The following is a 12,589-nucleotide window of genomic DNA, read 5'->3' as shown; positions in this document are numbered from 1 at the left end:
CTAAAGTACTCCAACATTTAACATCTGCTGGAGAGTTCCAATCTTTCACTTTGTTGTAAATGTCTTTACTTGTACATCTTCCCATTAGGCCATTAATCTCCCTGAAGGCATGTGAATCTTGTCATGTTTCTCCCTGGCTTATAATACATCAGTGAATTACCCCACTGCTTCCAAGTGCACCTTCATCAGTCACCATCTGTCCACAAGTGTGTTCTATGTTCCAAAGACCTCAAATTACTGTGCTCCCTCAATTCACTTGCTATTTCAGGCTTCTGTCCCTGTTATATATGATAAGCCTGATGTCCCTTTTATATATCATGATCTATTTCTATCTTTCATATTATTTTTATTTCTCTTTAAACAACCACCCAGTCTTCCTTACCACATATAGGTCACTACTGGTTATTTTCATCCTGAACTAAAATAGCAGCTGATTCCCTTAAAACAAATATAACTTTGATTGAGATACTCAGAGTTATCTTAAGTCTTTTTTTAAAAATGGACTATATAACATTTCTGTGCATTAATAAACACTAAAATTGATGTAAAGCTATGAAAATCATAATTATCTCTAGTCAAAAACCTATACCTCTAACTCTTAAAAATTACTTCAAGAGATTCTCCATCACAAAGAAAAAGCAGAAGGAATATGTTGGGAAAACATTTTCTGGAAGATTTAGGAAAAAAAAAAAAAAAAACCTTCAAAAAACCTACTTTTAATCACAAAAGGACAAATACTATATGATGCCATGTATACGAAATATCTAGAATAGGCAAATGTATAGAGACCAAAGTTCATTAGTAGTTACCAGGGGCAGGAGGGAGGGGAGGAGGGGAGTCATTGTTTAGGAAGCACTGAGTGTCTGTTTATGTGATGGGAACTTGGCAATGGACACTGGTGATGGCTGTACAACATGAAGAATATATGTAGTGTCACTGAAGTGTACGTGTAAAATATGTTGAATCGACAAATGTTGTGTTATATATATTTTTATTGCATCTATGAATTCCTAAAAAGTTTGTGTGTGCATCTCTGTGTAATATATACACATGTATTTTTAAACTTGTGTTGAGCATGGCAGATACTTATATTTATGTGTATGTTTAGTTAGATCTGAGCTTTGGTTTTGGTTTAGGGTAGTGAGTTCATGAATACTTAATATTTTACTCAATATAACTAACTAAATAACTGAATAAGAGTGGGGCGTGAGTGAACAAATGATAAGACTATGTCACGAACCAAGGATTATGAGCAAAGTGTGCTTTGTGCCCCCCTAAGGTCTAACTTAAAAAAAAGTAACTCGTTATTTTTATTATAAAAGAAATGTAACCATATTACCAAAACTAACAAGATAACACAACAGCTATACAGTTTTTATATATCTGCTTTCACTCTATTATTGACATTCATTATGGTATTTAGGTATAAACACTGTTAACATACAAAAATATACTTTCAACCAACAAAGCACCTTATATAGGTGAAACAGTAAAGTCATTTGCAACATTCCTTTAAAAAGTAGTTTCTTACTTGGTTTCCCACTTTTATGTCTCTTCACATTTTTATTTCTGCTGTAGTCTATTAGCTGTGGTTTGGATTTTGGTTCTCTTAACCAGCTGATATCAGTCTTGCTGTCATCACATTTGTAATCTGTTTCTGTATCACTAAAAAGATGCTTCTTTTTATGATTTTTTATAATCTATGGGAAAAAAAGGACTCTTGTAATAGATGAAGAAATGCATCTTACTATATGTCATGCAAGGTAAGTTAAGCCAATATCAGAAAAACCAACTTCTTATTCTTAACATTCTAAGCTACATAGCATTAAGGAGCTATCCAAGAAAGTCACTCAGAAATCCAGCTCAAAGATGGAGATTTATATTTTGCTGTTGTTAATTAAAGTTAAATCAAAACAGCTTACGTCCATAAATAGAATAAAACCAGCTGCTGTCTACTTGATTCTGACTCCCAGTGACCCCATGTGTGTCAGAGTAGGGCTGTGCTCCACAGGGTTTACAATGGCTGATTTTTGGAAGTTAATCACCAGGCCTTTCTTCTGAGGCACCTCTGGGTGGACTCAAACCTCCAACCTTTCAGTTAGTAGCTAAGAATGTTAACCATGTGTACCACCCATGGATTCCTTTTCTATTACTAGATGATTACAAACAGCTCAAAGACCATAAGAAAAACCACAACGGGGACATAGGTCATCTCATAGACGGGAAAAAATGATACAAATATTTTTGTTTTCTGGTTCTATGACAGTCTTTGGCATTAAAATATGATGAAAAGAAACACTGGTTTTAATAGGTGTATTTGGCTATTATGACTTACTCTTTTATCTTTTGTTTTCAGAGAAGGTTCAAGTTCATCATGATTCCTTACACCTACCCTTAAACAAAAATATGTATTAATTTTAAAATACCTTTATATGTATCTTAGGTAGCATGTGCTGGACAATTAGACATGGGTTTTCAGCCTTACTCTTTTACTGATCAGCTATATAATTCTGGCCAAGTCACTTATCCTCTCTGATCTCAGTTAATTATAAAATAACGAGATTGGATTAAGGGACTAACAAATTCTTTCAGATTTATCATCTAAAATATATAACTAATATTAAAGTGCACAGAATCCACAAATTAAGTAATCTCAGAAGTAAATGCTGAAGTAACAGCACCATAAGGGAAGTAATCATGGCAGTTGCATTTTTATTCACTCTTCTCAAATGTTAAAAACTCTCAGAAAGACTGGGATGAGGTATTTAAGAAATAAAAGGAGATAATTAGATAAGTACGTTTTAATTTGAGCAAATTATAATAAAAACACCTACAATTTTATTGAATTATCCACATAGGCTTCTCTAGCTGTAGCTTGAAATTCCTGGACCTATGTTGTGAATAAACATTTAAAAAAGATTTCTTAGTGTCAAAACAAGGTAAATAAAAACTAAAAAAAAAAAGTAAACGTAAAATCTGGTTTCTATCACTTCATAGAATCAAATTTTTGACAATATAATTAAGATTACTACAATACATTAAGGTATTGTTATATCTAAGAAAGCTAATACCATAAAATATACTAGAAACAAAACACATGAAAATAATTGTTTTACAATTGTTTCATCAATAAGTAAAAAGGATGTTCTTGATAAAGTAGTCTGAGTAAAGTGTCTCCCCCATAATTACTCATTTTTCTCTACCTTATTCCAAAAGAAACTAAATATACCTAGGTTTGTTACCCAAATACATTATTACATAGTTTTAAAAATTAAAACACAGCTATAAAAAGATGCAAAGCTAAAAGTATACTCTCTAATAACTGCATGGTAAATAAATAAAACTAATAACTAAATGCAAAATAACTCTTGATTTCTAGCTTACTCCAAGTTTTATAACAGGTTCATCAGCTCCATTCAAATGAAAATTGTAAACATCATTCCTGTGAAAACAAAGAAAACCATTGACTCCACTATACAATAAATACAGTCTCTTCAAGTATGAAGAAAATGAAAAGATTTATGAAAAATTACTTACAATGGGCATTCAGAAGTGACATTAACATAAGTAGTCTTCAGTTGTCTGAAACTTTTTTTCTGAACCTTTTCCTAGATACAAAAGAGGTTTACATAAAACCATCCAAACTTTTACATTACTATACTTGATAAATAACATATTCAATTAAATTTTCATGTATTTTCCAGTAAAATAAATCTGGCTTTATGTAACATTTTCCTTAATGTAAATTTAATAAAAATATTAAGTATTCATACTTATTGAAGGCTTAAATACTTTGGACATGTTATCACAGGGGATCAGTCCCTGCAGAAGGACATCATGCTTTGTAGAGTGGAGGGCAGCAAAAAAGAGGAAGACCCTCAACGAGATGGACTGACACAGTAGCTGCAACAATGGGCTCAACCATAACAACGATTGCGAGGATGGTGTAGGACCAGGCAGTGTTTTGTTCTGTCGTACGTAGGGTCACTATGACTCAGAACTGACTCAATGGCACCTAACAACAAATATTAACTAAAAATATAATAGAAAGCATTGTAGAAGGCTAATACAAAATATAAGACCCTTCGTCCTTAACATTCACGAACATTAATGTATACGGATAAACGACCTTCTCACTGGTATGCTCTCCCCAAGCTGAAAGGGGGTGACTGTAGAATCACAAAACAAATGTGTTTCTACTTTCACGTTCGCTTTTTCAGACTCTCATTTGTCTTAAACACTTAAGTAGAAAACTCTGGGAGAGGCTTATGTTTACGTAAGACCTTATATAAGAGAGTTGAAAGGTTATCAATTAGTATTAAGGAAAAAAATATGTGTAAGATTATTCATATATCTACAGCTCAGAATATATTCAACCAGATCAAAAAGTAGTGAGGAGAGAAAAGAAGTTTAATAAATTTTAATATTGTGTTTTATTAAAGTAATTTACCAATAATTAACAAATAAAATTGTTAAACTGTTTGATTACTGATCAGAAATAATACGTTAATATACAGTAGTTGGAAATATTAAAATATAAAATATCCATTTTAATTTGTGATTCACCTTTATTTCTTTTGGCTATTTTATATAGAATTATTTGCATTAGTCTGAAAAGTTCACTTCTCAATATACTACTTCTCTTATCACTTATCTGACTTATTCTTTCCAATATGCTTTTTGCCAGTGTTTAGGTACATATGTTCAATTCATCCTTTGCGTGCTAGCTGTTATAGAGGATATACAGATGAGCAAAGGTGTTGAAGAGGATGCAAAGATGACTAAAGGTGTTATGGAGGTTACAAACATGATTCAAAACAGCTATACTCTAGTAAAAGACAGAAGAGGAAGAAAAAAAAGTCTTTCTATACCAAATAAAAAATGTATATTAAAAAAAGCACAAAGTTATTATCATGCAGATTCAGACTTTTTGCCCATTTGGGTTCTGGGGCAGGGCACCTTGAAAAGTTTTCATAGGAAGGTAGAATCCGAAGCAGGGCTTGTAAGGGGGGATAAGGCTTTGACAATCAGAAAAGCAGGTAAGAGCACCTACTGACTCAGTCCAGAGTTCTTTCCAAACGGGGATGAAAAAAGGATAAACAAAAACAAAGTTAGGAAAGAAATTTCAGAGAACCTCAAGTTATCACATTTCAGCTACAAAGGACTTGTCTAGGGAACTAATACTAGAAAATAAGACCACCTTTTAAAGGGACTAGCAAGCCAGCCTATGTCTCTATTTAATTCAGTAAGCAACAGGGACCACAAGGAGGTTTCTGAACATGATTGAAGCTTTGTACTTGAGAAAGAAGAAAGCTGGTATTGACTGTAGCAAATGGATTGGCACAGAGAAATACTAGAGACAAAAAGAGCTACACAAAGGCTGTTGTCATGCCCCAGGGATTAGAAATTAGAACTGAACTAGGACAACAGAGGTTGGCATGGACAGAAGGGGTAAGATTTGAGAGGAGTTTACAAATAAAGTAGAGATGAAAAGTAACTTTGAGAAGTAAATGAAAGTTGGTTGCTATTTTAAGCCTGATGAATAGTAAATGTTTTTAACAAAAATATGGACTTCAGAAGGATCTGACTGGCAGACAGATGGGATCAGTTGGGGAAAAAAGCATGGATATCAGGATATGTACCAAAAAAGTATAAATATTGTGCTTATATGTATAAAAGAAGCACTTTCTTTGAAAAGCAGAACAAAAGGTTAGGGGATTATTTTGAGTATTTGTCACTAAACTTGTCGGTTGTTATAATCCATTTATCGATATTCTGAAAACGTCAAGTCTAGTTTTATCTTCCTGCTCTTCTATTTCAGTGTTTACAACCTAGTATTGAGTCTGACTACAGATTCCGTGTAAACAAATGAAACCTACCTTATTGAGTTGTAGATCAGATCTGTTTGAAAAACCACTATAAAAAAGGTATTGCCAAAAAAAAAAAGAAATCAATTAAATACCAGAATATTTTTCATAAAAGCCACTTTATATAAGATAAAACATATTTGGGTCTAATCATATTCAATATGCTATAATTATCCAAAAAGTGATAGCACTAATGTGATGTTTTTGCAACTTCACTCATAGCAAATGGCACCTAAACAATTCTCAGCTGAGTCATCCATGCAGCAGGAAGCACCAACCAATTAAAAATAAATGGCCCTTTGATAAGAGTTGTTTTTTTCATGCCATACAGTAAGGCTAGAGTTAATGGCAGTCTATAAACAGACATTTTGTAATGAGAAAATAATTAACCTTCAGAAAGGTTGCAAACAAGGAATATATATTTACTATATAAAAATAACTCATTTCAGCTCATTTAAATTTCATATTTCATTACACAATGTATTTAAAATACATTTAGTTTTATTCATTACTACACTAAATAAATACAATTCTAAAATCCTACATGCTAAAGATTATTTCTGAAACGGTATGCTGTATCGATATGGTGTTTCCTGATACTTTGTAAAATGTGATCTGACGCTAGAACAATCAATTTCAAATTTAGTTCCCTTCCTGTAAAAATTTAAACTGCTACTATTTATAAAAGTAAACAAGTAAAAATGTGTGTTTTCTACTGGAAAGTTACAGTATCTGAACATATGTTAAAAACTTTTTTAACTATGGGAAAGAATTTAGTTACATCTGACAGAACATTTCATGTGTAAAATTTAAGAACATACCTGTCAATCAAAGACTCCTTTAGTTTTCTTGTAGACTTTATGTCATCCTTGGTGTTGTATCGCTTATTAATTTGGTTTATCAAGGATGCTGCTGCATCAGTAAGTCCTCTCCCTTTTGGCTTTTCTCTCTGAAACATAAGTTACTTTAAAATTCTACCAGTTAACCTTCAAAGGAAAATAAAGGATAAAAAGATTTAAGAAAATTCTAGTTCTATTTATATCCACAAAGGGAAATAAAGGGGGTCAGAAATTATTTAGTAAGTTTAGGATTGGTTGGTCATTAAAACAACTCAGGATAAATCTTTTAACATACAGAATGTGCAGAGTGCTCTGTAGAACTAACCTAGGCCTAAAAGGAAATAAACACAAAAAACTGAAGAGGCTCAGTATAAGAACTATTATCAACATAATTTTATATAATTTGGTTAAGAAAAACTCCAAAAATGCTCTTGAATATTTGAGTTCTCCTGATTTTTACTTTTTTTTTCTGGGAATCAGCTATACGTTTTGATATATGATACATAATAAGTTATTGGTTACTATCCCTTCTTAAAATTATAACCACAATGAAGACAATTTATTTGGTTTGCAAAAATAAACCTCCCCTTGTGTGATTTCAGAACTTTCAGTATAAATGGAGTCAGCTTGGGAAATCATTACCATTGAACCACAGAGATTCTATTTTTCTGGCTGGTCCAATGAGTAGAAAGAGGATCAGACAGATGATTGCTTTAAATCCATGGCAGTGGAAGGAAATCCTGCATGTTGATGTACTAACACGGGGAGTGAGCATGTTAAAGACTGAGGAGAACTTCTGAAAACAAGATGCTGATTAACAAAAATCAGAGCATAGCTTAGACAAGATGATTAGGTTTCTATGCACCCAGAAAAAGAAGAATGACTAGGTCAGTGAACTTCTATGAAATTGACTCTAAAACTCCAAACAGTTTAAAATTAATCCTAGAGAAATAAGAGGCTTTACACAAACAGATATATGCGCACCCATGTTTACTGCAGCACTGTTTACAACAGCAAAAAGCTGGAAGCAACCAAGGTGTCCATCAATGGATGAATGGTTAAATAAATTATGGTAGATTCACACAATGGAATACTATGCAGCGATAAAGAACAGTGACGCATCTGTGAAACATTTCATAACGTGGAGGGACCTGGAAGGCATTATGCTGAGTGAAATTAGTCAGATGCAAAAGGACAAATATTGTATAAGACCACTATTATAAGAACTTGAGAAATAGTATAAACTGAGAAGAACACATTCTTTTGTGGTTACGAGAGGGGGGAGGGAGGGAGGGTGGGAGAGGGTTATTTACTGATTAGTTAGTAGATAAGAACTACTTTAGGTGAAGGGAAGGATAATACTCAATACATGGAAGGTCAGCTCAACTGGACTGGACCAAGAGCAAAGAAGTTTCCGGGAGAAACTGAATGCTTCGAAGGTCAGCGGAGCAAGGGCGGGGGTTTGGGGACTATGGCTTAAGGGGACTTCTAAGTCAATTGGTAAAATAAATTCTATTAAGAAAATATTCTGCATCCCACTTTGAAGTGTGGCGTCTGGGGTCTTAAATGCTAAGAAGCGGCCATCTAAGATGCATCAATTGGTCTCAACCCACCTGGGTCAAAGGAGAATGAAGAACATCAAGGTTACAAGATAATTATGAGCCCAAGAGACAGAAAGGGCCACATGAACTAGAGACTTACATCATCCTGAGACCAGAAGAACTAGATGGTGCCCGGCCACAACCGATGACTGCCCTGACAGGGAGCACAACAGAGAACCCCTGAGGGAGCAGAAGAACAGTGGGATGCAGACCCCAAATTCTCATAAAAAGACCAGACTTAATGGTCTGACTGAGACTAGAAGAATCCCAGCGGCCATGGTCCCCAAACCTTCTGTTTGACCAGGACAGGAACCATTCTCAAAGACAACTCATCAGACATGGAAGTGACTGGACAATGGGTTGGAGAGAAATGCTGATGAAGAGTGAGCTACTTGTATCAGGTGGACACTTGAGACTGTGTTGGCATCTCCTGTTTGGAGGGGAGATGGGAGGGTAGAGAAGGTTAGAAACTGGCAAAAGGGTTACAAAAAGAGAGACTGGAAGAGGGAGCGGGCTGACTCATTAGGGGGAGAGTAAATGGGAGTATGTAGTAAGGTGTACATAAGTTTATATGTGAGACTGACACTTTTAAACTTTCATTTAAAGCACAATAAAAATTATTTAAAAAAAAAAAACAAAAAACAGTTTAAAATTAAAATTGAAGGACAGATCTGGGTTTAGCGTGCCCAGAAGGATTTGGCTAAAGAAGAATGCAGCCAAATTAGGCATAAAAAGAGCACTACAGATTAAAAAAAGTAGATTGGTCAATATAAATTATGTGAAGTTACATGTAACAGCTATAAATTATCTACTAAATACTTCCTTTGCATACTGAGGTGCTCCAATCTATAAACAATTTTAAATTGACTCTAGAAATTTGCCTACCTAGATATTAACAACCCTGTGGAAGATAAGGAAACCCTAGTGGTGTAGTGGTTAACTGCCATGGCTGCTAACCAAGAGGTCAGCAGTTTAAGTCCACCAGGCCCTCCTTGGAAACTCTTTCGGGCAGTTCTACTCTGTCCTATAGGGTTGCTATGAGTCGGACTCAACTTGACTGCAGTGGGTTTGGTTTTGGTTTGGTGGAAGGTAAATGAAAATGAAAGCCTATTAAGATTTTTAGTCTTAGAAAGAGTAAGAAGCTGATTGAGTTACTGGCAGCGAAAGGTATTCTGATTAGATTTTTTAAATCTGCACCTTGGTAGCAATGACAAACAAGATCTATGGTAACTGCTAGAAAAAGTGACATTTTCATCTCCAAGCATGGTGCAAACCAGCCAAAAATGTTCTGAAGATGTTCTAAAGAGATGATTAAAGTAAGATAAAACAAAAACAAAAAAAAAACCCAGTGCCATTGAGTCAATTCTGACTCATAGCGACCCTATACGACAGAGTAAAGTAAAACAGTCTCCTCTAAAGCACTGGGTTGGGTTAATCCACTTACACCTTTTCTTGAAAAACCTTGTCATGGTTTAATACTTTCATCCAAGAGATGTTTAAGATGCCACTGTGTATAAAGATGTGGTAGGCCAGGCAGGGAAACCAGTGTTAAGTAACAGTAGAGTCCTTATTCTCTAACAGGAAGGAAGGTACTCTAAGAGAGGTACGCAGACAATTCCATAGGCCAGCTCTAAAGAGTCAGAGGGACAGAGTGGGAGGAACCCAAAAAGAGGAGATAAGGAGCCTCAGGGCTCGTTTATTTCATACACATTTAAGTGGCCCATTGCCAAGTACTCTTCTGTTGGGGGTGAGTGAGGCGTTAAGGAGGCACTCACCCTCACAGTCCAGACACTGAATGCAAGAACAAGGTATTATGTATGTGAAAACCTGCAGTAATCAAACAAAGTTCTTTCGCCTCCTTATGTTATTAAATAAGCATACTAAGGGTATGCAGAAATCAAAACACTGAAAGCTCACCATGTTTTTTGGTTTCAAGTTGCAGGAATTAAGTTCAGAAGTCAGTCTTTTCCCTGATTTTCTAAGACTTTTCACATTTTTTCTAGGAGAAGGGTTTTTATCTGCAACAGCAGTATTCACATCTTTTGACAATATGTATTTCTTCCTATATATCAGAGATTCTTCAACTGTCTTATTTAAAAGCACTGATTTAAAAGTAGTTTCAGATTCAACACGCCAATCACACAGCTTGGTATGTTCAGTATTTTTTTCCTCCAAATGTTTAGGATCATTTACTTGTTGATTGTTTCTTTCGCAAATTTCTACTTCCGCTTTATCTACTTTGTTTTCTGCCACTGTTTCTTTTGTACTTCGTATCTTTCTTGTTTCTTCAAAATTATCATCAGATATTGAAGAGGATGATTTTTGCTCAGCAAGTTTTTTGTGGATAACAAGATCTAGTGGGAAAATAAGAAATAAATTCTTATTAACTTTATAAACTGATAATATGTAAAACTTGTTAAAATCTAAAATGTTTGTTAGACATTTGAGGAAATGAATATTTCTCTGAACTATTATTACATACAGAGAAAACTATGTTTCACCTTGATTAAATGTGTCTTCTGATGAAGTGCTTGCTCTTTGGTTTTTACAAAGCTGAATATTTGTTACAGGTGTCCAACATGCCCACTTGGAGTGTGTTTTGTTTTCATAGATATTGTCCAAAACACCAGGTAATCTAGAAAATAATTTCATTTACTTAATACATTATTAAACATTAGCCTATGGTTCTGACATGTCCTTAATTTTTTATTCAGTAATGTTTACTGAAAGCAATTTATCAGCAGTCAAGTACGGAAATATTCTCTTAAGTGATAATGAAAGTTAAAAATTTATTATATAATTGATCAGATTAAAGAATATGAGATAAAAGTACCATTATTGCCACTATCTTAATATCTATCTAAATATGCCTTACATATCTTATGTATTATATAATTATATATTATATTATATATTTGAAGAGCAAATTTCTTCTGACACTTTATTATCTAATAAATCTTATTCACTTTAAGTCTCTCAATTTGAAAAGAGTTCTGTTGGCTGATACAGAAAAACTGTATAGACTGTTCTCCACCATACTATCATAATTATAGTTCAGAGATGACTAATGCTACTAACCAATACCACATTCTAAAAATATAAAGGCCTTTTCATTTAAATCTATTACATTTAAAAATAGTAATAAATGCTAAATGATTTGACAGGTTTTAGCATACTTACACAGGTTTATCTATCTTTACCACTGCCTGTGAATCAGGAACAAAATCCTGGAATTCACCTAATAAAACAAAAATAATGGAATTTTCATTGCGGGGGCAGGCAGTTGGCAGGGGGATATGGGATGGTATAGAATTTTATAAAGACAGACATACTGGGATGGATGGAATCATTGGCTTTAACTGTCCCTGTAAGACCCAAGCTTCTTGAGGCAGAGACTGTGTTATATATCCTTATAATCACAAAGTACACACTCATTACAAATCTTATCAATGAAAGCTGGCAAAGGTAAAAGTAGGCAGAGAGGGAAGCGTGTGTTTTTTAAAAGATCTACGAACATTAAACCAAAAATTACTTACTAAAATTTTGGTTTGGGAATTCACTGCCCTTCTTTTCCGTCTTTTCAACAACTTTAGCAGTTTTCACATGCTATAAACACAGGAGACATGTTAATGTGAACTTGAGTTAAGGCATCATAGGTAGGAAAACAACTTTTAGAAGTCAGTATTAAGGTTCGAAGTTTTCTAAAATACATTTGCCTCGCTATTAAGATGGACAGTATTTCTATTTCATAAATGTCATGCCTATTCTTGAAGAGTTTAATGGTGAAGATCGAAGACTACAACCTTCAGTAAGGATTACTTCTCAACATAAAACAAAATCCTCACAACAGGACCAATAAGCAGCAACATGATAAACGGAGAAAATACTGAAGTTTTCAAGGATTTCACTTTACTTGGTTCCACAATCAACACACATGGCAGCAGCAGTCAAAAAATCAAACTACGTATCGCATTGAGCACATGTGCTGCAAAAGACCTCTTTAAGCTGTTAATAAAGCAAAGATGTCACTTGAGGACTAACGTATGCCTGACTCAAACCGTTGCTGCCAGGTAAATTCCAACTCATAGTGACCCTACAGGACAGAGAAGAACTCTCCCATTAGGTTTCCGAGGAGTGGCTGGTAGATTCGAACTGCTGACCTTTTGGTTAGCAGCCGAGCTCTTAACCACTGTGCCACCAGGGCTCTGCACCTGACTCAAGCCATGTCATTTTCAATTGCCTCATATGCATGCAAACGCTGGACAATGAAAAAGGAAGAACA

General features: G+C 34.4%; 1 protein-coding gene across 1 annotated transcript in view; it reads right to left on the bottom strand.

Annotated features, from left to right (window-relative positions):
- SYCP2 (synaptonemal complex protein 2) overlaps positions 1-12,589 on the bottom strand; it is an 82,371-nt gene that overhangs the window by 26,697 nt on the left and 43,085 nt on the right. Inside the window, exons 19-29 of the mRNA XM_049869204.1 lie at positions 11,844-11,913; positions 11,488-11,545; positions 10,809-10,942; positions 10,225-10,661; positions 6,689-6,816; positions 5,880-5,916; positions 3,538-3,608; positions 3,385-3,442; positions 2,835-2,890; positions 2,336-2,393; positions 1,532-1,700 (exon numbers count right to left, since the gene is read on the bottom strand). Coding sequence (XP_049725161.1) covers positions 1,532-1,700; positions 2,336-2,393; positions 2,835-2,890; positions 3,385-3,442; positions 3,538-3,608; positions 5,880-5,916; positions 6,689-6,816; positions 10,225-10,661; positions 10,809-10,942; positions 11,488-11,545; positions 11,844-11,913 — 1,276 coding nt within the window. The remainder of the gene's footprint in view (positions 1-1,531; positions 1,701-2,335; positions 2,394-2,834; positions 2,891-3,384; positions 3,443-3,537; positions 3,609-5,879; positions 5,917-6,688; positions 6,817-10,224; positions 10,662-10,808; positions 10,943-11,487; positions 11,546-11,843; positions 11,914-12,589) is intronic.

The sequence above is a fragment of the Elephas maximus genome, chromosome 25 (genome assembly GCF_024166365.1).
Source record: "Elephas maximus indicus isolate mEleMax1 chromosome 25, mEleMax1 primary haplotype, whole genome shotgun sequence".
NCBI classification, from domain to species: Eukaryota; Metazoa; Chordata; class Mammalia; order Proboscidea; family Elephantidae; genus Elephas; species Elephas maximus.
The sequence above is the reverse complement of the archived record's forward strand: the minus strand, read 5'-3'. Positions and strand labels throughout refer to the sequence as shown.